The following is a 27,354-nucleotide window of genomic DNA, read 5'->3' as shown; positions in this document are numbered from 1 at the left end:
TAGAGAGTAACTGTATCGGTAATCAGTGAATTATCATAAGAAATGACAGATGGTGTAAAGTGTGAAGATTTAGCCAGGAGATGTCAGTTAAGCGGAGGAATGATTTACTGCGCATGTGCGATTTGAAAAAAGCGCCTCTGTCGGTTGTGGAATAAAAATGTTTAATTGAAATGAAATGGAATGCTGAGATGTAAGTGAGACAGTGAATTGAGAAAAACATGCCGAGTGAAGAGAGTGAGGGTAGAGCACCCCACCTCGTGGTACATATGAATCCGGGCTACCGTCGTCGTCCCGGTCGCTAAAATGATGCGGCAGACACTTTAAAGTGACGCCCGTGGTCACGGTACACGGGTAACGTGAGTTTGTTAATCGGTAATAAAATAACAATAATAAACTTCGGGTTTATTTATCAATAATATCGATCAACTAAAGCAACAGTTGGTTCTGAGATCCTCGGCTAGAGGGCGTATTTTAAATGTTTACTTTTAAATACCCGGTTTAATAAAAGATTAATATAAATTTGAATATAAATATAAATAAAAAATAATATAACGTTGAATGAACGGGAACGAGTGTGGAATTATCAACGACGCCTGCGTGTCTATGCGCGTGTGCTTTGACAGTTTGTGCTTCTCGTCGACGCAGCAAAGGCTCGCCGACGAGGAAGACGCATTTCAACTTCAGTCGAACGGTACAGCAACAGTTGTCTCCTCAACGTCAACATCTTCGTCCAGTTCTCCGACGTCTACCTCTCCTACTACTGTGACAACGGTCACTGCTGGTCTCAATTCAACCACAATCACGGCATCAGCCTGCAGCGAAGCTTTAGGGGCTCAGGTCGGACCAGGTCAGGTCCTGATCCGAGCCACTACGCCCCCCAACAACATGATGCCCCAAAATAACAACACCATGGACACACTAAGGGAGCTCCAGGAGCTGCTCCGAATCAAGGACGAGAAGATATCCCAGCTTGAGGCGACACTCAATCAAAAGGACAACGAAATCCAGGACCTTAGGAGCCACTTGGACAAATTTATCAGCATAATGTCCATAAAATCGCCACTGACACCCACCAAATCCCGGCCCAGGAAGCAGAGGGCTCAGGGAATCTCCGCAGAACCTCCACTTCATCAGCTAACACCTCTCAAGTTCTACGACAAGAGCGACAGGTTCGTATCCAAAATATATATATATATATATTACATAGGCTTGCTTTTTACTGAATCTAAAATATACGAATATCGGATAAAGACGTTTGAGCAAAGTGATTTTCCACTCTAGGTCACTTGAATGACATCCATTGATAAAAGTATGTACGCACTAATATATTGCTGTGATATTTTGTTTGTTATGAAATAATCACCGCTACTAATTACTGTAAATAGAGATTATTGTCTATCTACAATAAGTTTTTTCATTCCTTAAAATAGTTTTTATTGATAACTGCGATAACACATCGGCTAGAAGTAGAAGCATAAAAATATTATTTTCTTACAATACTTAACAATATGTTTGTAAGTATGTATAGATATATCTGTATGTGTGTGAATGTTGGTTAGATTATTACATTACTATGTAAATTGTCATTGCTCGTGTAGGTTTTTTAGCTGACATGCTATCACACTGTACACTAGGTATATATTTACATTCCACGCTCAAAGTGACGGTTCATCGTTGACTTAATAATACATACGGCTTTCGATACGATAGTTGCTGATATATGTCTATGTATACATGTACATATATATCTGTGATTACAGTCCACACAATTGTGTAGGAATTACAGATATATATTTTATACTGTAGTACTATATTACTAAGAACTATAAGTTATGTCAATAGATTGATAAATTGTAATAAAATCTGGGCTTTAATTAAACCTCACAAGTGTCATAAAATACGTTATTTTGTAAAATAAGATTATATATCAAGGTCTTATTAGTAACCTTACATGTAACAAAGCCTATTATGTACAATAAAACTACTAGACTTCATGGCCGAATGGTTCTTTTGGTTTTCCGAAATCCGAGTGAATTGAAGAATTGGGACCGGTTGTAAAGAAAAGAATCAGCTGGAGACCTGACGGCCGAAAACGCATTGGGAATTTAAAAATCCGTATGAAAGTGTCGTGGAATCTCTGGACAAAGATAGCGAGCGTCTTAGTTGTCAACAGGCGGTGGCGGAGTCCGTCGATTGACGTCATCCTGGCTGTCGCAGAACGGCGATTGGTTTCATTAAATCACGCATGGCAGCCATATCACGTGGTCATCATCATCATTATGATCATAATATAGCCAAACTCCCGAAGAGAGTATTGTTAAGCTAAACTATCATATCTTACAGAATTAATGAATGTATAACAGGGATTTAAACTCATTGATTGGTCCCTTTGTTCCAAAAATGAATAGTATGTTTATGGTTATAATTGTTGTTAGAATAAACTGTTGATAATTAGAGGAACCCGTTAAGTAAAAGTGAAATATTGTTGTTTTCTTTGGATACGTGTTGACCAAGATCGTACCTGTTGTTTTTCGACGAGGGTTTTTAATAACTACGGGGCGTCGAAAGGCGCCATTGACCGGTTGTTTCGCCGCGGGCCCCTTGCCACTTAAAAATTGTATTTTCGTCCTTTTAAATTCCTCTGGTTAATATATATCAAGACCAAACCACATTCTTCTTTATACGGTCTTATTATTTTTATTTTATTTTGTCGCTGAATGATGTCCGATCAGATGTGTGAATTCTAGCGTCTTAAGATTGAGAATACAAGAGACATGGGTCACCTCCAATCCCACTCATACAGTGACTCTCAATATTTCTTACGTCATATATTTATATATAATATGGTAGTGTAAAGTGCAAATGGGATAGATGTTGAGTATCAGTTTAAGTCAAGTGAAAAAGAAGAGTCAGGCGCCATCGACCGGTCTTTCCACTCGTGCGCAAGCAATATATTCCTCGGACTTATTTATGTCCAGTCGTTAAATCACGCCTACTTAGAGTACTCTGTAAAATGCCACTTGGAGTTAAAACTTTGCTAATTTTTATTCATCCGTCAAAAGACTGCTACTTGGACTGAATCACCATCGCCAGCAAAATCACCAAAATTATAGATCTATTGCCCATTCTGATGATCAATTCTGCCACGAAACTACTGACGGGCCATAATTTGAGAACCCAGTCCCTGATCCAGTTCTTGGTCCTAATTTCGACCACTAGGTTCTCAATAAGACGATTTAGTGACTTGTGCTCGGAATAAGCCAACTGATCCCACATGAAAAAAATTCATTGCCATGCGGAAGTACTTGATAAACAGACAGCAATCATGATTTAATTCATTCAAATGTACTTAAGTCTTTATTCTTAAGTACCGTATCTATTTTAAGACCAGCAGCGGACTTTCAGTAACATCTTACAAGCTTATTTAATAGCTACCTATAGATGTTGACGACCTACGCACATCAAATTAGTCCTTTTTTCTTTCCCGGTTGCTTGTCACTTCCGGTGGATATTTTATCAAGAGAATTAAGGATCATTTGATGAAATCATGCAACGCTCGTGATAATAGTCCGTCTGCAGTAATTTCAGTCCACGTTCGTTATTAGCGACCGTCAGGGATCGTAGGGAAAAACTATTGGAAAAATCCAGGATTAAGGATCTCTCTGCATTTTAGTTCTTTGCGCAAGTTCTGCATGCGTGACGTTTTTCTGTCACTCATTATAAGCAACGATTGAAATTGAATTAAAAAGACTAGCATTCAATAAGAAATTATGTGCAAATCAACGAACGTCGAGACGTGACATTTCAGTGACCAAAAGAGTGGGAGAGCTTAAAAATCGTAAGGAATAGTTCGACAGAGGAAATTGCTTATAACGAGTTTGGACTGTATTTGTATATGTGTGTTGGGTTTGCGTGCGTAAAGAGAAACGGCAACCAAAACACCTGCTACGAGGTGTCCCCTGTCTTATTTTATTAACTTCAAAAGCTATGCAAACCGGTATGCTCGTCCATCCTTGTCGTTATATTAATTCCCTCTTAAAGCCAAACTCGTTTCCACTCTTCGCGGCGATATATTTTATGGCCTCGTTACATCGCGCTTTTACCCCCTTTTACATACGTCGCTTCTCTACTCGAACACACTATCATACTTTTATCTATTGCCGATCGAAATCTTCCGCTCATTGGATTTAGATGAAAATCGACCAGAAACTTGGTCCAACAAATCCTCTAACCAAGTAAACGTTGACTAGGTCAATGGTCGGTGAATCATAAAACTTCTTATCGCGAAAGATTCAAAATCAGTAAATATTTTTGTAATATTTTGGTGTCAATGTCAATTTATATCTGATTATAGCTTTAAAGTTAACACACCGTTTAGTTAAAAGATCAGTCTACTGTTCATAATGTTAATGTTAATGCTAATGTTGCAACTAATGTTAATGATGAACCGGCACTCCTGTAATATTGTAATATCCCACGACCTAGACTTTCTAAAAATACTATCATTTTCAAAATTTAACAAACCACAAAAACCAAAGTGCGAATGAACATTCATATTGTCTTTTATCAACTCACTATCGTATGCGTTGTCAATAATATCATTTTTTTCTAGTAATGAGGCGTTTTCGAACGAGTTCCCATATGGTTTCCTATGGAAATTCAGCTTGGATTCATATGTGGATTTCCATGGGAATTCACATCATCCAAAAATCTATATGGAAGCCTAATTTAGATTCCTATATTCCTACATCGCCTTTTTGTATGGATTCCCATATGGTTTTCTGTAGGAAAATCCAACATAGATTCATACATGGATTTCCATGGGAATTCACACCATGCATAAATCCATATGGAAGCCTAATTTAGATTTCTATGTGAATTCTCTCATGGCGTTTTCGGACGGATTCCTATATGGATTTTTTATATAGGAAACCAGATACCCATACTTCCTTACATGGATTCCTATATATCTGTTCTGTCCTTTGTTGATACCCATAGATCTTTATATAACTCTATAGTTTTCTATATGGGTTTCTCAGTTTCCCATATGGATTCCATATAAATCTATATTCTTATGTTGATCCTCATGTAACTCCATAGTATCCCTTATAAATTTCATGGACCCCCATAAAATTTTTTGACAGAATTATCCAAATTCAAAACCACGTGTTTTTCGGCTATCAATAGCTCGGCAGTTTGCAAAAAATGCATACATGTATAAATAACTTTTCAGACATTGCGTAATGTAATTTATCAATGAATGCTTCGCGACTTTCACCAGGTTGCTTATAGTTACTTATGGGTTTATTTAAACGCTCATGTTTTATTTAATACATCAAAAAATTTAAAAGGTCTTTTGTTGAATATTTCCATCTACTGCAGCCTTGATCCCTTCCTCTTTCATTATATATATATATATATATATATATATATATATATATATATATATATATACATACATATATTTAATATAATACAATCCAACAACACTACATGCGTTTCTCATTACCATGACGGCTTGAGATGTTGGTTGTTAACATCAGCAAGTGATCTCATGGAAATCACCAGATAATTATATATTAAGTATACATTTATTTATTATCTTTAATTGTAATTATCCATCTTTTTTAAATCTACATATAATTAATATATGTGTGCATATATGTATACTTTTTGTTGTTATGCTCGGTCTGCTGTGCACAATTCAATTCGTTGTCGCACTTGTTTTATGTCTTTTATATACTGCAATTCAACATTCTGAATTGTTACTGGCATCAAAACCAGTTTAATGACGTCATGGATAATTAGTTATTTTTTATTTTTTTTCTAACCACAATTTTAATGTTATTATTGTCTATATATATATATTTTTTTTTATCTCTTTTGCTCTTGTGGTCTTAGTATTTATTTATTATTATTATTATTATTATTATTATTATTTTGTTTCTTGAAGCCCACGGGATTCTCTTCACGTCCCACCGCGTCACTCTCTCGGCCTCGCTTATCTCACCGTATTCTAAAAATAACCGTTGTCACGGCCACCGGCGACATTTTAAAAAAAACTTTACCACATTTATACTTTTATATACAGATATATATTTTGTATATATAAATATGTATAAAGAGCTATACAACAAATAACAGATATTTAAAAAGACAAGTCAGTGCCATCTTACACAATACTTCAGTAAACATTTTCGTAGCCACATCAACAAGTGGCGCCCTGCGGAAGTAAGCGACACTAAAATGGTAAACAAGATTTTTATCGGCTAAGTTATTTTGAGGTACTTCGTCTTTCAAACGGTTGTAACAACGAAAATATTGACTTTATGGAAAAATGTTCCAAATAAATTTTGTAGGAAATTTAATGCTCTACAAAAAAGGTCCTCAGCAAAATGACCATAGGAACACTATTTACAAAGTTACAGCGCAAAATTGTATGGTTTAAAAGTTTCTTTTTTTTTTTTCAGTTTCAAAAATTTAATTTTCGTCTCCAGCTTCTAAAATTACAATTTTCGATAATTTTACTCTGAATATTTTTTATAGCAAATTTAATGCTCTACAAAAAAGGCCCTTATCAAAATGACCATAGGAACACTATTTACAAAGTTACAGCTCAAGAGTAAATAATTTAAAAGTTTTTCTTTTTTTTTTCAGTTTCAAAAATTTAATTTTTGTCTCCAGCTTCTAAAATTACAATTTTTGAAAATTTTTGTTCTTACATTTTTTGTAGGAAATTTAACGCTCTACAAAAAAGGCCCTTAGCAAAATTGCTATAGGAGCATTATTAGCAAAATTACAGCTTAAAATACTATAGTTTAAAGATTTTTATTTTTTTCCCCAAGTTTAAAAAATTTAATTTTCGTCTCTAGCTTCTAAAATTACAATTTTTGAAAATTTTTGCTCTTACATTTTTTGTAGGAAATTTAACGCTCTACAAAAAAGGCCCTTAGCAAAATTGCTATAGGAGCATTATTAGCAAAATTACAGCTTAAAATACTATAGTTTAAAGATTTTTATTTTTTTCCCCAAGTTTAAAAAATTTAATTTTCGTCTCTAGCTTCTAAAATTACAATTTTTGAAAATTTTTGCTCTTACATTTTTTGTAGGAAATTTAACGCTCTACAAAAAAGGTCCTTAGCAAAATTGCTATAGGAGCATTATTAGCAAAATTACAGCTTAAAATACTATAGTTTAAAGATTTTTATTTTTTTCCCCAAGTTTAAAAAATTTAATTTTCGTCTCTAGCTTCTAAAATTACAATTTTTGAAAATTTTTGCTCTTACATTTTTTGTAGGAAATTTAACGCTCTACAAAAAAGGTCCTTAGCAAAATTGCTATAGGAGCATTATTAGCAAAATTACAGCTTAAAATACTATAGTTTAAAGATTTTTATTTTTTTCCCCAAGTTTAAAAAATTTAATTTTCGTCTCTAGCTTCTAAAATTACAATTTTTGAAAATTTTTGCTCTTACATTTTTTGTAGGAAATTTAACGCTCTACAAAAAAGGTCCTTAGCAAAATTGCTATAGGAGCATTATTAGCAAAATTACAGCTTTAAATACTATAGTTTAAAGATTTTTATTTTTTTCCCCAAGTTTAAAAAATTTAATTTTCGTCTCTAACTTCTAAAATTAAAATTTTTGAAAATTTTTGTCCGAACATTTTTTGTAGAAAATTTAATGCTCTACAAAAAAGGTCCTTAGCAAAATGACCATAGGAACACTATTTACAAAGTTACAGTCCGAATTTCAATGTCAAATTTTTTCCTTCTTTCAAAAATTTCGAAAATTTGATTTCCACCTTAAAATCCCACTAAAAATAATTGAATTTTTCAGCCACATTTTTCCGCAACGTTTCCGTACAATTTTCTATCACAAATAATTTTCTAAAAAATTCCATATTTATTTTGTCGCCAAATCTGTCGTATTTAGCAAATAAATATTTATCTATAAATCATATTCCAAATTTATATATCTTATCTTATCTATGATAAAGTCATAATGTATTCATCACAATTAGACAAGATCCATTTTCGATTTACATCAATTATCAATCAGTTTTAAATTTTTGAATAAAATTATTTATCTCCCAGTATAACAGCAGCCTTCAATTAAACGAATTATTTCACTAATAATATAATCCGATCACTAAAATACAGACACAATAGCCTCTAAATAGCCTACAATAACTGTTGTATTAAAAGTTGTAATAAATTGTGTAATAAATATTCTAAATAGTCTATCAAGTTACGAAATAAATAACGATGGTGTTAAATAATAATAAAAATATCACGATCACTGAATGGATAATAATAATAACGATGATGGTGTGACTTAAATAATTCAAAAGAAACCGACCATATAAACGTCGTTGAATTGTCACGCTAGTTTAATACGTGAATAAAAAAAGCACGTGCCTTGTTTGGTCGCCTGAAAGTGAGGCAAGGCCTCTAGTCTAAGAAAAAAAAAATCCATAAGATTACGAAATAATAAATTAATATATTGAAAATACAATATTATTATATATTTGTATTCATATATTAGGTAATATGATACATAGATATATAAATAATAGCATTGGGTGATAAAAAAAAAGTGCGAGCCCCAGGCGACATTTTAATGACCTGGTCCTGGTCCGAAATCTGGGGCACGAAATTTTGAGTCCTTGATCCTGTAACAGAAAAAAGTTTGGTCAAGTATCGCAGACGAATATATGTGTATGTATATATATTTGAATTGGTGGTTTTTTGACGGGAACGTCAGTACGTCTGGTTTAGATGCCTAAGGGGCTATTGGAGAACGTGACTGAACTCGGGATGTTGATCATCATTCTGCAATATACAACAGTTGTGTTCAGTCGTTATTTGTGATTCCTCCGTGACACTGGATAGAATATTTTAGATTTTTTTTTTGTGGAAAAAGGTGACAAGTCACTGGTTTCGTGTGAAATTTAGTGAAAGGATTTTTTGTAATATATATACATATATATGGATACAAAAAAAAATTTATCTTGAGTCAAGACGATATTTTGGAAGCCAAACATCTCAGGAACACAGTTAACATTTTTTTAAGCCAAGAAAAGTCGTCTTTCAAAAAAAAAATTTTTTGAATCAAAAATATCTTTACCATCGGGTAATATTTTTTTCTTGTGGGTATATATGTATATATATGGAGATATTAAGGCTGTGGGAATTGAGTTTGAAATGAATCGAATTTAATATTTTACTATTTGATTTGAAATTAGAAAAGAATAATTTGAATTTTTGAAAATTTGGTTTGTAAATGTCCGCATGTCGATTGACATTTAAATAGTCGGTTAAAATTTTGAAAATGAAGTTCTTGTTTAGTTTTTAATAACTTATAAAAAGTAAAATTTTGAATAATTTAAGAATTATGCAAATTTTTTGAGTAATTATAAAAATTTATAAGAATTTGAATTTTTTGGATAATTTGATAACTTACGAATAATTTTGAAGCTGGTAAATGATTGGAAAAGTCGAGAGTAATGTGAATAGTTTGAAAATTGACAATTCGAAAATTGGCGGGGAATTTAAATTTTTGAATTTGAAAATTCACTGATTATTCGAAAATCGACGGGAAATAAAAATTTTTTAAATAATTCGAAAATTTACGATGAATTCTAAGTCACTAATCATTCGAAAACTGATAAATAATTTAAAAAGTCACGAATAATTCAAAAAATTCACGAATAATTCGAAAATTGGCGGGAAATGAGAACTCCTAAAGTAATTCAAAAATTTACTATAAATTTCAAGTCACGAATCATTCGAAAACTAATAAATGATTTGAAAACTCACGAATATTTCGAATAATTCAAAAATTGACTTATAATTCAAAAATTGGCGGGGAATTTAAATTCTTGAACTCGAAAATTCACGAATTATTCGAAAATCGACGGGAAATAAAAATTTTTTGAATAATTCGAAAATTTACGATGAATTCTAAGTCACTAATCATTCGAAAACTGATAAATAATTTAAAAAGTCACGAATAATTCAAAAAATTCACGAATAATTCGAAAATTGGCGGGAAATGAGAACTCCTAAAGTAATTCAAAAATTTACTATAAATTTAAAGTCAAGAATCATTCGAAAACTAATAAATTAATTGAAAACTCACGAATATTTCGAATAATTCAAAAATTGACTTATAATTCAAAAAATTGGCGGGGAATTTAAATTCTTGAACTCGAAAATTCACGAATTATTCGAAAACCAACAGAAAATAAGAATGTTTCGAATAATTCGAAAATTTACCAACAATTTTAAGTCACGAATCATTCGAAAACTGACAAATGATTTGGAAAGTCACGAATAATACAAAAATTGACAAATAATTCGAAAATTGGCGGGGAATTTAAATTTTTGAATTCAAAAATTCACGAATTATTCGAAAACCTACAGAAAATTTGACTTTGTCGAATGATTTGAAAACTGATGTATGATTCGAAATATCACGAATGATCGAAAAATTGAGCAATAAGTGAATTTTCCAAATCATTAGAAAATTCAAATTATTCGATTCGATTCGATTAAAACACTTTCCACACACCTCCACATTATGCATAAATTTCCGAAATAATCACTCAGAAATTATAGATTTCACATGTTTATTATTTTTATTTAAAGTATTTGAATATTCCGCCCATTAATCTGTCAACACTTTCTTCGGCCCCAACTTCTTCTTCTTCTCTTCTTCTTCAATAAGTGATTAATCTTATAAATAGACCTTGTGGTCTTTGGCGAAGAAACAACGGTAGAAATAATTCCGAGTTTATTTATTCCGATAAACTAAATCCATAATTCAATAAGATCTGAAGAAGATTCCAAGAAGACGAGGACAAGAAGAGGATTACAATTAAAAAAAAATTTATTTCATTGAATTATTAAAACCCAATCACGTGTTTCCTTGCGTCAAGAAGGAGAACTGTAAGATTCTTCATCAGTCACGTTATTGTCTTAATGATCGACGCACGCGATAAATTTATTTAATTTTTTTTTTTTCAACAAAACATTCAATATTTAGCTTAGATGTTTTGCAATTGCGCGCGTTTTCTCAAAAAATTTGATGACATGGACTCAGTCCAGGATTTGAAACGTCTATTGTACGAACGCACCGAGTCGTTGAAACGACGGGAGGAAAGAATTGAAATGCTTGAAAAATTACTCGAGGAACGGGAGTCGACTATTTGTTATTTGCAAAATGAAATAGATAAATTTCGTCAGATTGTCGAATTGTCGATGAATGCGGGTGCTTTGAATCCGAGATTAAGATCTAAAAGACAGGCGATTTCTGCTGAGCCTTCGATTTACGATTCAGAACCGCTGGTTAAATTTATCAAGCCGCAGAGGTGAGTTGACTTCAATTCGATATTTCAATGGGAAAATTTTTTTTTATGTTCTATTGTTTATCTATTACGTTATTTTATTATTTTTGCAATGGGATATCTATTGAATAGTTGTATTGTTTTTTTTATATATATATTGTATATCTATTTAAAAGTGAAACTGGTTATAATGCTCAGGCTCAGAGAATGAGGGTTCAACACTTTCGCTAACATGACCTACTATTTCTGAACGTGATTGTCTTTTTTTTTATTTATTTTGTTAGTCGAGCACTTTTTAGCTGCTTATTATTTTATTGTGATATTTGGTGGTAAGGAAAAGTGGCAAACATGAATTAAGTGTGAGGTTATTTGAAATTTTTCTGGAGAGTTTAAGCTTGAACGCTTGGAAATTTTTAAATATTAGAGATAGCGTTTCAGTGCTAAGGACCTTTTTTGTAGAGCGTTGAATTTTCTATAAAAAAATATTTTTGAAAATTTTTAATAAATTAATACAGTTTCATTGTAGAATTTTTTCAGGAAAATTTTCGATAGAGTCAAAGTTTGAACGCTTGGAAATTTTTAAATATTAGAGATAGCGTTTCAGTGCTAAGGACCTTTTTTGTAGAGCGTTGAATTTTCTATAAAAAAATATTTTTGAAAATTTTTAATAAATGAATACAGTTTCATTGTAGAATTTTTTCAGGAAAATTTTCGATAGAGTCAAAATTTGAACGCTTGGAAATTTTTAAATATTAGAGATAGCGTTTCAGTGCTAAGGACCTTTTTTGTAGAGTGTTGAATTTCCTACAAAAATATACTTTTGAAAATTTTTAATAAATTAATACAGTTTCATTGTAGAATTTTTTCAGGAAAATTTTCGGTAGAGTTTAAGTTTGAACGCTTGGAAATTTTTAAATATTAGAGATAGCGTTTCAGTGCTAAGGACCTTTTTTGTAGAGCGTTGAATTTCCTACAAAAATACCCCCTTTTATCAATAACTATATATTTATATATTTATCGGTAATAAACAGGAAAATTATTTTGTCATAACTTATGATTAATAATTGCTATAAAAAAAAAAGTATTTATGTATATATCAAATTTATAAATTAATCGTAATAACTGATAAAGTCCATTTGCATTGAATTAAAATCTTCATAAAGCCAAACTAAATATATATTCACAAACTAAATCCCTATTCTCAAAAGTAAAATTTTCTGACCTGCCTTAACTCAAACCCTCAGTACACTGTACTATTTACAAACTAATTACGCCTATAATTATATCCATAGACTATACACAAAAAAATTAAAGCTGTACTCACAAAACTTAAGTCCTCAATTAAAGTTCATCAGTTTGTCTTGTTATCTTGCAAAGAGACGTCAGAAATGTGAAACTGTACAGTCATATTAATTTATTAAAACATAACCAAGTATTTTCCTTTTGGAAAATTACAACAGAAAAATGTTTAAAAAAACTAAAAAAATATATTTCAAATTAATCCGTAACATAAGACAGCGATTGCGCAAAAGAAGGTATTATATATTTATTTTTATTATTCCCCTTAATAAAAAAAACGTTGCGTTATAATTTATAATAGACCGCAACAATTAAATTATAAATAGAATCGCAGTCTTGCGAATAAAAAAAAATGTTTCGAAATTATCATCCATTTAAATTGCAAGTTAACAATAAAAGGAATAAATATAAGCGAGCACTTAATTTGACACGTGTGTAGAAATATAGTTTGTTGTTAAAACAATAAATTTTTTTTGTTTATAAATATGCAATTCGTCTACTTTAGAAAAATATATGAGCGCGTTATTTAAAATTAAATTTTTTTTTTTTTTTCAGATCCCGAGAGCTCATAAAGGCGGCAATTCTGGACAATGATTTTATGAAAAATCTCGAACTAACCCAAATCAGGGAAATTGTTGACTGCATGTATCCAGTGAGTTTTCCTGCTGGAGCGATAATTATTCAGGAAGGAGATGTCGGATCAATTGTTTATGTTATGGAAGGTATGTTTCATTTTTTTTTTTTTATTTAATTCATGTGCCGTTGGAAAATATTTTGAGTCCAATGGAGGGGAAGTTTTTTTTTTTTTTTCTCAATTAATTTTTGCGGAAAGTTATATTGGGCGAGGAGAAATTTATGCTTGAGAGGAAAATTGACGTGAAATTTTTCGATAAATTTATGAGTCCTAAGAAATGATGAAATATTTTGCAATGTGGATACTAGATGGCCTCGTAGTTACGGACGGGCGATTTTTGCTGGAGTCGATGTGTCGGTGACTAGAGTTTTATACCGGGCTGTGATGCCGAAATTTTGAATGTTGTCATTTTTTATTGGACTGTTGTTGAAAACTTTTTATGTAGGATGCTAGGAATTTTTGGTTGGGAGTAGGGAAATTTTGATTATTCATGATTGTCTTTGAAAATGTGTATCTCAAAAACTATTGATCGGAACTAGGTCAACCAAAGATCAAAATTTTAGCTTGAAATTTCCTCTGGAAAACGAATCCAAGACCAAATTTTTATCTTAATTTCTTCAAAAGTTATGAATTTTTTAAAAATGTAGAAAAAATAATGAGATCAAAATTTTGAATTTTTGAACTTTTATTGAGCTAGTCTTTAAAAATTTATATCTCAGAAACTATTGATCGGAACTAGATCAACCAAAAATGAAAATTTTAGCTTGAAATCTCTTCTTCAATATGAATCCAAGACCATATTTTTATCTTAATTTCTTCAAAAGTTATGAATTTTTTAAAAATGTATAAAAAATAATGAGATCAAAATTTTGAATTTTTGAACTTTTATTGAGCTAGTCTTTAAAAATTTATATCTCAGAAACTATTGATCGGAACTAGATCAACCAAAAATGAAAATTTTAGCTTGAAATCTCTTCTTCAATATGAATCCAAGACCATATTTTTATCTTAATTTCTTTAAAAGTTATGAATTTTTTAAAAATGTATAAAAAATAATGAGATCAAAATTTTGAATTTTTGAACTTTTATTGAGCTAGTCTTTAAAAATTTATATCTCAGAAACTATTGATGGGAACTAGATCAACCAAAAATGAAAATTTTAGCTTGAAATCTCTTCTTCAATATGAATCCAAGACCATATTTTTATTTTGATTCGTTGAAAAGTTATAAATTTTAAAAAAATGTAGAAAGAATAAAGAGATCAAAATTTTGAATTTTTTGACTTTTACCGAGTTTTCCTTTAAAAAATTTATTTCTTAAAAATTACATCTCAAAGTCTCCTCTTCAAAATAAACCCCAGCTAAAATTTTCATCTCCACTCTCACAAGTTAAAAATTTCCAAAAATTTGAAGCCCCAAATTTCCACATAAAAAAATCTTGTAAAATTCCCAACCCACATAACCACAATTTTAAAAAACAGCCAAACCCTTCTCAAATTTTCCACTAAAAAATAATTTACAAAAACCTCAACTCAAAATTATAAAAATAAACTCCATCGCCTCCATCAACTCCAACAATTTGTTTCACAAAATAACTTACTAAAACAATTCCTTATCAACAAAAACGTCCTTAGTACTAAAAATTCCTCAGGCCAAGGTCTTATCTTATGGAAAATTCCCAGGCATGTCACCACAAGTTATAGGAAATATGTAATGAGTATAAGTGAAAATAAATATAATAAAGGAATAAGTAAATAAATAAATAAATGCCCAACTGAGAACCACTGTCTCCTTTCTCTCACGTTTCGAAGCAAAGCAAAGTGGGGATTTGCGTGACTGTTTAACAAGGTTCAAAGAGGGGGTGCCTCTGTACATACGTTGTAAGTTTGTGTGACGGGTCTTAAAGAACCGAGTATACAACCATCTATAATTTTATCCCAGTCCCAGTATAGTACAAGTTTCAGTCTCGTATCGGTCTCAGTCTCAATCTTGAGCCCTAGTCCAAGACCAAGTCCCAGTTCGTCCAAGACCAAGTCTCAGTTCAGTTTATCCGAAACCCAACCAGTGTCTTGTATCTCTACCATTATTACCTTACCATAAACTGGTACCATAAAAAAACGGGCCCACATGCATCCGCATTCAAGCTCATACGTGACACACACGCGGCTGGATCCACTGGACACTTTACTGGTGACTCAGAATTTATTCCAAGTCGACGTAGCCAGCGGACCGAGTCGAGATTAATTAATATGTGATATATTTATAATTAATATCAGTAGCAAGTAAAATGTTAAAGTGAAGACTTGAAGGGAAACACGTGCGGTAAAAATCTAAAACGATGAAGGTGAGAAGTTATCCTGGAAGAGCGGTCCTGGAGGACTCGGAGTTTATTTTGGACCCAGAGGCGACCCGCGGTCGGGCAATGGAACTACTTTACGAAGCCAGTTGGCGCGAATGTGATATTAATTGGGCCAATGGATCGTCGAGCCATAAAACGTCAACTAGTCACGGTCTCTCAAGGGAAATTGACGATTTTAGAAGACACGCGGATGTTTTGAGTCAATTAGAAAATGTCCTTGATCGTGATGATGATGATGGTGATGAGGAAGAAGACGAGGAGGAAGGGGAGGGGGAGGGGGAAATTACTCGGGACAGACTTAGCAAAAGCTCTAAATGCAGCTCTGTAGATAGTGATCTAGAAATAGGTGATAAGGACAACTCGAGTGCCAGTTTTTTGATCCCCAGGCCGAGGCTCATTGTGCCGGTTCACACTTACGCGAGGAAACGGAGAACTGGCGCCCCTTTACCTGTAAAGAGACACAGAGGTACTTGTGGTTTATTTCATTTTTTATTGGGTTATGAACCCAAGGTCTCATCTAGATTTTTTTTTATACATTTCGCTTTCACTAGCCTACTTTTGGAGAAAGAGATGTGGAGCCGACTACAATAGGGATGAAATGACCATGGAATTTTTTTTGTTCACCGTTAACTTGACCGCAGTGTTTTGTAAATTTTTAGTTGAAAAATTAAAATTTCGCAGATATTTTTTTTTCATATCAATTTTTTCCTCAAATCAAAAATTCTAGAGTTTTATGCTATGGGTTCATTTTACTCCTGATATTTTATTTTTTATATGCCCATTTTACCTCAATCAAAATTTTTAATCTAAAATTTCATGGGTTCATTCTGCCCCTAATTAAACATTTCATAATTAATTTTTTAAATGTCCATTTTACCCCTAATAAATTTTTACATTTCGATTTTTCCTCAAATCAAAATTTTAAATTTTAATTTCATGGGTTCATTTTACCGCTAATCAAAAATTTCATATTTAATTTTTCAAATGCCCATTTTACCCCATATTAATTTTACAAATTCAAATCCCATAAGTCTAATTTTCAAAAAAAAAAAAAAAAAAAAAAAAACCATAAGTTCATTTAATTTTCAAATGAGCCCTGAAAAATTTTTCCTGCCCACTTTTATTATCCTATAAATTTTCTCCATTTCCCTCATTACAATAACAGTCCAATTAACAAATAAACTTTCCAACAAAAATAAATATTTATTAATTGCATAAATTTCTCAAACAATTATCTCAAACATAAAACACATAAACTATAAAACTATATATTAATTCTCTATAACACTTTCACACGCTATATACTTATATTATACTTAAAATTTTGCATTGAGAACAAAAACCTCCTTCCCATAATTAATATCCAATAGAAAATGCAACTGAGCCGCGCACTAGTCGCGCTATTCTACTAGGTCAGTAACAATGAATATTTATATAATAAAATAAGGCATAAAAAAATAAAATAATAATAAAAATATTTTTTCCGGATTCTTATGAGGCAATCAAGTAAATCCCGGAAACTAAATATGTTGAATAATGATTAGCATCAGTGTTCAGTCACTGAATAAATTGTTTCTCATCGTATCAGTTTCTCCCACAGCTGGCCAACTTTTTTATTTCATTTTTTTGTAAACGGAAAAACACCCGTTTCACCAGTTCAATTACTAAACATACTCTTCATATAAATATAAACGGATATATATACATATATTTGTACATTCATATACATATAAATATACATAAATGTATGTAGAGTATGAAACAAATATATTAAGTATCGTATGCGAAGCATGAATTCTCTTTGTCCTGTTATGTCGTCATGCTATATATATATATATATATATATATATATATATATATATATATATATATATATATACATAAAATTTCTTACTTGAAAAAATTTTTTATACTATGAATTGAAAAAAGAAATTTTCTCACCTCAAGAAAATTTTCTTGAGGCGAGCGAAAATTTTTGCAGCAAAAAATTTTTTTTTTTTCGTCTCGAAAAATTTTTGACTTCAATTCAAAATGCAGACAATTTTTTTGTACTAAAAAATTTTTTATTCATTGTACATATATCGAAAAAAAATGATTTCTTGTTTCATGAAATTTTTTGTACTCTAAATTAAAAAAAAAAAAAATTTTTTTTCTCATCTCAAAAAAATTCTCAAAAAATACTAAAAATATTAAATTTTTCAATAAATTATATCATTCAAAGTTTTGAATTAAATTCTTATGCTGAACCAAGTTTTACTTTTCTAAAAATTGTTTTTTTTTTTTGTGTCAGAATTTGTGGTCACTATTGAAATTTTTTTAAGGGGTTCTATCCCCCCACTTCAGTCCTTTATTCAGTGAGGAAAAAAAAATTTAACTAAAAAATGTCGGAATATTGAAAAGAAAAAAAATTTTCCATAACGCAGTTGGTGGTCGGTTTGTTGTGACTGGTTCATTTGAAACCTGGAGCATTCAAAGTACCAGGTGTTGGAATACAAGTGAGTGTAAAATGATATTATGAATAAGTATCAAGTTGAGAGAATGTAAAACATAAAATAAAGTAAAGAAATTTAAACGAAGGATTCGAATTTTTTGAAGCCCTAGAAGTTCCCGGATGTATTTGGTCTAGACTTCTTAATTCTTATGGCGAACTGGAATAGAAATGATAAACCGGTATCGCAACTAAACGTCGATGTCTTGGTCTTGGTCGTGGTCTTGGATTTTTTTTTCTATCGAGTCTTAGATTGAGTAAGAATTGTAATGACATGAGTTTTGTTTCATAGAATATTGATGTAGATAAATCGTACGGTTATGAAATTAAATGAGTTACTGAGGCGGAGATAGTGGTGGAATTACGGAATAGACGTTGGTAAGATAACAGGATTGTTAAGACGTCGGAGCTATTTCTGGATATAATTCGCCTGTGGGCAGTTTAGATAACGTTATTTTTTATGCTTTTGTGAAGATTGTAGCTGAGAATATGGAGTTGACATGAATATAGAGTAAATTTTTTTAAATTTTGGTTACTGTGATAGTGGACAAGCAGCGGGAAAAATTTGAAATTTTTCCCGCGAAATTACTTAGTTTTTAAAATTTATATCTCAGAAACTACTGAACGTAATTTAGTAAACCATAAACCAAAATTTTAGAGGGAAATTTTATCTTTAAAACGAATCCAAGACCAAATTTTTATCTTTACTTGTTCAAAAGTTATGAATTTTTTAAAAATATAGAAAAAATAATGAGATCAAAATTTTGAATTTTTGAACTTTTATTGAGCTAGTCTTTAAAATTTTATATTTTAGAAACTATTGATCGGAAGTAAATCAACTCAAAACCAAAATTTTAGTTCAAAATCTCATCTTCAAAATGAATCCAAGACAATATTTTTAGTTTCATTCGTTCAAAAGTTATGAATGTTTAAAAATTTTGAGAAAATATTTGGATCAAAATTTTGAGTTTTTATTGAGTTTGTCTTTAAAAATAAATATCTCAGAAGCTATTGACCGGAAGTCCATCAACCAAAAACCAAAATTTCAGTTCAAAATCTCATCTTCAAAACAAACTCAAGCCCATATTTTTATTTTTATTCCTCCTAAAGTTATGAGCTTTCAAAAATTAACTAAAATATACTCAGAGCCAAAATTTTCAATTTCTGGGATTTTATTCTCTTCAAAAATTAATATCCCAAAAACTATGGACCGGAATTAGACCTAAAAACCAAAATTATAACGGGAAATTTCATCTTTGAAATGAACCCAAGCCAAAATTTGAGTTTCAGACTTATAATGAGTCTTATAAATAAAAAACAAAGTTATCATCCAAAAATTACATTCTCCTCAATCTTTGATCTCTCCGTCAAAATCAATCAACCCTCCAATCACAATTTAAAAAACAGAACCTCTCTTATGAATTTCTCCCAGCCCATATCATCTCTCGCGATTCCACGTACGTATCTCGTTCATTATTACAATTTTATTCTCAACATCGAGCCCGTAGGTGTTGGAAATAATAAAAAATATAAAGGCCAAGCCTTTCACCAAGGTTACATGTCCCACTTACTTGCGCGTTCTCATCTCCGGTACCGCAGTAACTAAATTCAAATTTTAAATAACTACCGACGATAATAATAAATATATAAATAATAAATAAATAACATCATTAAAATGTAAAAAAAAAAAGTTAAACAAAACAAATAAAAAGTGATAGATGGTTTACTGACCCCTGACCTCTTACATGTTTATTATCAGAACTTTCTTGTTTCCTCTATCTCTTTACTACTACACTCTTACACGCCTATTATAATATCTCGGTACACATACAAGAGGAATTAGAAAACTCTACAGATGATTAATATATTTATTAAAAACTTTCTAAGGTTAATATTAGATTTATTATTTTTACTTATATAACAAAATATAATTTATTATCGCGAATTCTTTGAACCGCGGGAATTTTATTTAAATTTTTTAAAAATTTTGAAGTCTAGTTTTTGTTGCTTTTGGTCAGTTTTATAAAAATAAAAAATTTTTAATGTAAAAAATGATGAAAAATTCGAATATTTTGAAATTTTTAATTTTCCGCCAAAAAAAAATAATTTTAATTTTAAAAAGTTCGCGGTTTTAACTTTCGCGCCAAAAATAAAAAATTGCAATTTTTATTTTTGCGCCAAAAAAAATATTTAATTTTTAAAAATTTGTGGCTAACTTTCGCGCGAAAAATGCAAATTTTTAATTTTTAAAAATGCTGTTTTAATTTTCGCGGCAAAAATAAAAAAATTCGCGGTTTTAATTTTCGCGCCATAAATTAAAAAAAATAAAGTCTGAATTTATAAAAACTTGAAGTTTAAAAGCTTCAATAAAATACTGAACTAAATTATTGTTATTCTTTTACTGATAATGATAATTATTATCAATTATTTTTATTTGTTTTGTCTATAAAACGGCAAGTGTAAAAAAAATTTTTAAAATAAAACTTTTACTTGAAATTTCCGGGATTGTAATTTAGATATTTTGAACTTCGTGCATTTTTTTTTTCTGCAGTTAATTTTTGAAAATCCCTAATTAAATTTCGCGGCAAAAATTAGCGGGAATTTTCAAAAATTCAAATTTTAAATTACTGTGGATTCAATTAGTATGTAGTACAATTAATCAAAAAGAGACACAAATATTTTATGAACAAAGAATGAATAATAAAAATAATAATTAACGAGAATTAATGACCGGAGATGGACTGCATATGAATAAGTCCTACGTACATTTGTCTTGTTAAATATTTAACTACAGTATTAACTATATGTATATATAAATATATATATATGACATAGAGACAAAGGTTTCAAGTAGACGGTTGAGATGCTATGCGTGGATTGTGAAATTTCCTGTGTAATGAATTGTACATTTTCTTTATATCTTGTCGCGTCATCATCAAAGCAGAGAAATTAAATAGGAACTATTCGCTGAATAATTATAGACATTTAAAATTTTTTTATATGATTATGGGTAATTTAAAATCGTGATGTATAAATATATATATATGTATATATAAATGTATATATTTATTTAATTTTCAGAGGGAAAAGTCGAAGTCTCGAGAGATGGAAAGTATCTCAGTACCCTGGCACCGGTTAAGGTGTTGGGCGAATTGGCTATTCTGTATAATTGCAAGAGAACAGCAACTATTACTGCTGCAACAGACTGTCAATTATGGGCGATTGATAGACAATGTTTCCAGACTATTATGATGAGAACTGGATTGTCCAGACAGGCTGAATATACCGATTTCTTGAAAAGGTAGATATTATTATATGTATTTCTGGGTAACTATTGATCGGAACTAGATCGACAATTAACAAAAATTTTAGCTTGAAATCTCCTCTTTAATGTGAACCCAAGACCATATTTTTATTTTCATTCGTTCAAAAGTTATGAATTTTTAAAAATTAAAAATTTTTCCCGCAAAAAAATTTAAATAAAAAAATTCCACTATCCAAATTTCCATGTTAAATTAATAGCAAAAAAAAATTCTTTATTCCAGTGTGCCCATATTCAAAAACTTACCTGAAGACACTTTATCAAAAATATCTGATGTCCTGGAAGAGGTAAAAATCCACTTCCGTTATATTTAAAAATTAATATCTACCATTATATATTTTGACATTGAAAAAAAAAAACTTATATAATACCAATAAATTAAAATATTGCAGACCTTTTATAATAACGGCGACTACATAATCCGTCAAGGAGCGCGGGGCGACACTTTCTTCATAATAAGTCGCGGTCAGGTACGCGTGACAATAAAACAACCGGATACAACAAATGAAAAGTACATCAGGACACTGGGCAAAGGAGATTTCTTCGGTGAGAAGGCATTGCAAGGGTACGTAGTATTTTTACATTTAATCTCAACATAAATCTTTCTTAGACTGATTCAAAAAATTTTTTTAAATTTCCGGTCTCTTTAAATAGTTTGACTTCAAGCCTAATGGCGCCCATTTTTAAAAATAATTTTTATATTTTCTATATTTTTCATCAGGGAATCAGTGTATCGGATAGGTCGATATATATTTTTGTTGGAAATTGACTGCTCTACAAAAAAGATCTCTTATTATTTCTCGATAAATTCGATTTTTAAAAAGTTATTCGAGGTCAAAGGGAAATTCATCGCAAATTTTAGTATTATGTGACATTTCCGGCGAAAATATCAGACTTATCACAAAATGTTACAGAACCTTTTTTGTAGATCATTTCATTTGTTACAAATTATCTTTTATGAAGTTTGCAAAATTTTTGAAAGTTCATTAGTTATTTGCATTTAAAAGTAATTAAGTAATCGGCCAGAGTACGATTTCTTGGAGGAAATTGACATCAAATGCAAATAACTGAAGAACTTTTTGGAATTTTGAAAACTTCATAAGAGATAATTTGTAGCAAATGAAGTGATCTACAAAAAAGATCCTATAACATTTTGTGATAAGTCTGATATTTTCGCCGGAAATGTCAAATAATACGAAAATTTTCTATGAAATTCCATTCGATCTCGAATAATTTTTGAAAAATTAAATTTATCGAAAAAAAATATTCGATTTTTGAATCAGTCTACTCTTCATATTAATATGTTACTTACTAATATATATATTTTTTATTTTTATACTTAGCGATGATTTAAGAACCGCAAATATAATAGCCGATGATCCTGACGGTGTCAGTTGTCTCGTTATTGACCGAGAGACCTTCAATCAATTAATATCATCACTAGATGAAATCAGGACACGTTATAAGGACGAATTAGTCGAGCGCAGAAGGTAATTTTTTTTTTATTTCTTAAACTTTTCGCTGCTTCAATTTTTTATTAGAAAATTTGAAATTTCGCGGACGAAAATTTAATTTATATGCATAAATATATAAATATGTAAATATATATAAATCATTGTTTCATGCTAACATAAATAGAAGGACTGGAGTGTAAGACTCAACTAGTAAGTCACGATTTATTTTGTAATATCAAGATAAATGGATTTAATGAAATGTCATCAAGTGAATCTTCATTTTATTATTATGTTTTTTTTTTCTACTGACTGAAAGAATTATTGTGACCTAATTGTACCACTTGATATTTCTTCTTTAAATTTTATTTTCATTGTTTAAAATTATGGAAATTTTTTAAAATTAAAATTTATCCATTTGTTAAATAGAAAATTTTTGGCGCCAATTAAGTGATTTTTAAAAATATTCATGTGAATTAAAAAAAATTAATACAAAAAAAAATTTCTTTGGCATTTTTAAAAAGTCGCTATTTTAAAAAATAAAAATTTTTTATTCAACAAATGATCTAATTTGATATTAAAAAATTTTTTTATTATTTCCATAAAAAATTAATTTAAATATTTGAAATTATATTTCTTACAAATATATATTTTATATATTAGGGTGGCCCAAAAACACCGACTATTTTTTTTTTCGAGTCTCTTATGAAAATTTGTTGGCTTACGATGTTTTAAGAAGCCTTCAAAAATTAGCTCGATAAAAAATTTTCAAAAGGTCGCTTACGAATTTTGAAAATATCAAAAATAATCGAAATTCAGATTTTTTACTTATAAATTTTCTCTTTGTCGTGGCAGCAAGAGTTTATAATTATAAAATCATGTCCATGCTGAAAATTTCAGCGCGAAATTTAAATATTTAAACGGCGCTCAAGAATTTTGAATATTAACTGATAATATGTGACTAATACTTTGAATTATTTTTCGTATTTTTTTATAACTCAATTATTGTCATTTCATTAAACTATAACTTTTGCATAACCAAAAATATACAGGACAGACTTAAACAATAAAATTTGGAAAGTTTTGAATAAGCGAAAAAACCGAAAAATTGAATTAAAAAATAAAAAAGTATGTAAATAACTTACTATTTCTATTTCTCGGGTTATATTTTCATTCATTGTGATGCTAATTGATTGTGAAAAAATCGAGAAGCTTTATTATTAATATTCAAGGGTCGCTCGAAAACGTTCAAAAGACAGCACTCGGAAACATCCAAAATTCTTGAGCGAGGTTTAAATATTTAAATTTCGCGCTGAAATTTTCAGCATAGACATGATTTTATAAATATAAACTATTGCTGCCACGAGAAATAAAAAAATTTGAAATAAAAATTCAAATTTCGATCATTTTTGATATTTTCAAAATTCGTGAGCGACCTCTTGAAAATTTTTTATCGAGCTGATTTTTGGAGGCTTCTTAAAACATCATAAGCCAATAAATTTTCATAAAAGACTCGAAAAAAAAATAGTCGTTTTTTTTTTTCGACCCTATTATATATATGATATATAAGACCATAAGAAATATTTATAGATTTCAATAACAATAAATATTTCTTTGTTCCAAGGAAAAAATTAAAAAATTTTGCGCGTACTTTTAATAATTATGTCTCCTCATTAATAATTGTTTTTTTTTTTTTTTCATGCAAAATTAATTATTTTTAAGTCAGCAATAAAAAAATATATATCACTTCTAACTAATACTCTATACATTTTATTAAAATAAATAATTTCAGATTAAATGAAGAATTCCGCGATTTACGTTTACAAGACTTGCGTTCAATAGCGACATTGGGCGTCGGTGGATTTGGACGAGTCGAATTAGTCCAGATGGCCGGTGATAATAATCGATCATTTGCCTTGAAGCAGATGAAGAAGTCTCAGATCGTCGAGACGCGTCAGCAGCAGCACATTATGTCAGAAAAACGAATAATGGGCGAAGCTGATTGTGATTTCATCGTTAAATTATTCAAGACTTTCAAGGACCGGAAGTATCTGTACATGCTGATGGAGGCCTGTTTGGGCGGGGAATTATGGACGATTTTACGTGACAAGGGACATTTTGATGACAGCACTACCAGGTTTTATACTGCGTGTGTTGTCGAAGCATTCGATTATTTGCACTCGCGGAACATCATCTATCGAGATTTGAAACCGGAAAATTTATTACTAGATAGTCAAGGGTAATTATATTTTTTTTTCTTTGGATTCATTTAGCAGCTGGTTAATTGACTTGTTAAGTAGATGAGTAATTTCTTTTTTAGTTACGTGAAATTAGTCGATTTTGGGTTCGCTAAACGTCTGGATCATGGCAAGAAAACTTGGACCTTCTGCGGGACACCGGAATACGTCGCGCCGGAAGTTATTTTAAATAGAGGGCATGATATTTCAGCTGATTACTGGTCCCTGGGTGTTCTGATGTTCGAATTGTTGACTGGAACTCCTCCGTTTACTGGAGCAGACCCCATGAAAACTTACAATATTATTTTGAAGGGAATTGACGCCATTGGATTCCCGAGAACCATCACCCGGAATGCGACCAATTTAATCAAGAAATTGTGCAGAGATAATCCGGCTGAGCGGTTGGGTTATCAGAAAGGCGGGATCAGCGAAATTCAAAAACACAAGTAAGTTTCAATTTTTCTTTTGATTTTGTGGCCGGGTCTTTAGAATTATTTTTTAAAATTATGGGAGAGAAGTAATGGATGTCTAGTTGAAGATGTTGGTTTAATTTTTGGTAATTCGAATTCGAGGTGACATTAAATTTTTAGGTAGAAAATTTTATAAATTTGAAATTTGTATATTTGATATATTTTTGTATTTTTGAATTTTTAAATGTGAATTTTTGAGAAATTTGAGTTTTTAGATTTAGTACTTTTGAAGAACTTGAATTTTTAAAATTTATGTAAAAGAAAAATTTTTAAATTGGAATTCTTAATAAATTAGAATTTTTTAAAAATTTTAGTTTTTAAATTTTGAACTTTTGAAAAACAAATTTGAAACTTTTATTTTAATTCTGAAAACAAATGTATAAAATTTGAATTTTTAAATTTAAATTCTTAATGAATTTGAATTTTTAAGAAATTTGAGTTTTTAAATTTATAATATTTAAAAAATTCAAATTTTAAATTTTAAATTTCAATAAATTAAATTTTTTTAATTTCTAACTAAAAAAAAAAAAACTTGAAATTTTCGAATTAAAATTTAAAAAATTTCATCTTTTCCAAAATCTAGAAATTTTTTAATTTTTTTCTAAACAAATTTAAATTTCTAAAACTCTAAATTAAATAAATTTAAAATTTTGAATTCTTCAAAATTTAAACCAAAAATTTTTCACATCCTCACTATCATAATTAATAAAATTACAAACTTTCCAAATAAAATTTCCGCTCAAATAAAATAACCAAAATTTTAAAAAACCCGCCAATATTTCAAAATTTAAAATCCAACTTTATCCCCCCAAAAATTACACCCGCCGCAAAATAATTATAGTAAAAACACTCATTTACAAAAAACTTTTTTAATTAATCAGGTGGTTCGATGGTTTTAATTGGGAAGGATTGAGAGCAAGGACACTAGAGCCTCCAATAATGCCGCGTGTCCAAAACCCAACAGATACCGCAAACTTTGATGAGTACCCGCCAGATTCGGACCCGCCACCGCCCGACGACGTCACCGGATGGGACAACGATTTTTAATTATTATTATCATTATATTTATTATTATTATAATTAATTACGTCTTCCAAATCAAAATTTTATCACTTCCAATTTTAAATTTTTTTAAAAATAATAGTAATTAATAATAATGATAATAATTTGTATAGTTACCAGTAAAATAAAATGGAAATTAAAAATGAAATTTAATAGGAATAAACTTATATAAAAACTAGATAATTTTTAAATAATTAGATAGAAAAAAAAAAACTAAATAAAAGGGCCTGTGATAAAAAAAAAAAAAAAATGAAATTAGGCCAAGAATTTATGAATATTAAATGTTTATTGATTTGATATTTAATCAATCAATGTTGGATTAAATTAATTAATTACTTAGTGATTTAATGAGTGAGTGAATTTTAGTAAGAATGAATTTTTTTTTTTTTTTTTTTAAATTTTCGGACATTTTTAATTTTAAAATTTGGTGTTTAATTAATAGTGCCAGTGTCACGTGCCATTGTAATTAAAATAAATCAAAAAAGAGTGTTTTTAATTTTTTAAAAGTAATTAATAATTTGATGAATAAAAAAAAGTTTAAATTCTTGCCAGATAAATAAATATTTAAATGCACTCCTTTATTTTTTTACTAGTAAATTTTTATTGTTCTAATTATCGGAAATTTATTTTTATTTCAGTAGTTAATTATAAAAATATTTTTTTCAATATATATATATATATATAT

The 27,354-nt window shown here is 29.9% G+C and overlaps 1 protein-coding gene across 4 annotated transcripts; it reads left to right on the top strand.

The window, feature by feature from the left end:
- Window positions 1-228: 228 nt before the first annotated feature.
- On the top strand, window positions 229-27,307 carry LOC103578414 (cGMP-dependent protein kinase, isozyme 2 forms cD4/T1/T3A/T3B). 4 transcript variants are annotated; one of them, XM_008559506.3, is made up of 9 exons: window positions 229-1,169; window positions 13,203-13,369; window positions 21,209-21,428; window positions 21,673-21,736; window positions 21,842-22,014; window positions 22,793-22,939; window positions 24,693-25,139; window positions 25,221-25,583; window positions 26,489-27,304. In XM_008559506.3, exons 1-9 carry the CDS (start codon window positions 559-561, stop codon window positions 26,652-26,654), a joined length of 2,358 nt encoding a protein of 785 aa, XP_008557728.1. In that variant the 5' UTR covers window positions 229-558; the 3' UTR covers window positions 26,655-27,304. The 4 variants fall into 4 exon arrangements, with proteins under 4 accessions (XP_008557728.1, XP_008557729.2, XP_053599158.1 ...); XM_008559507.3 differs by lacking the exon at window positions 229-1,169 and adding an exon at window positions 11,063-11,372 and having other exon boundaries at window positions 26,489-27,300; XM_053743183.1 differs by lacking the exon at window positions 229-1,169 and adding an exon at window positions 12,702-12,883 and having other exon boundaries at window positions 26,489-27,300.
- Window positions 27,308-27,354: the final 47 nt, after the last annotated feature.

Source organism: Microplitis demolitor, chromosome 2, assembly GCF_026212275.2.
Source record: "Microplitis demolitor isolate Queensland-Clemson2020A chromosome 2, iyMicDemo2.1a, whole genome shotgun sequence".
In the NCBI taxonomy this organism is placed as follows: domain Eukaryota; kingdom Metazoa; phylum Arthropoda; class Insecta; order Hymenoptera; family Braconidae; genus Microplitis; species Microplitis demolitor.
Note: the sequence above shows the minus strand (reverse complement) of the source record. Positions and strands in the feature narration are given on the sequence as shown.

Coding starts and splice junctions, on each gene's coding strand:
- LOC103578414 (XM_008559506.3), top strand. CDS start 559: ATGAACGGGAACGAGTGTGGAATTATCAACGACGCCTGCGTGTCTATG. Junction 21,429..21,672: donor TATACCGATTTCTTGAAAAG/GTAGATATTATT, acceptor TCTTTATTCCAG/TGTGCCCATATTCAAAAACT. Junction 25,140..25,220: donor TTATTACTAGATAGTCAAGG/GTAATTATATTT, acceptor TTTCTTTTTTAG/TTACGTGAAATTAGTCGATT.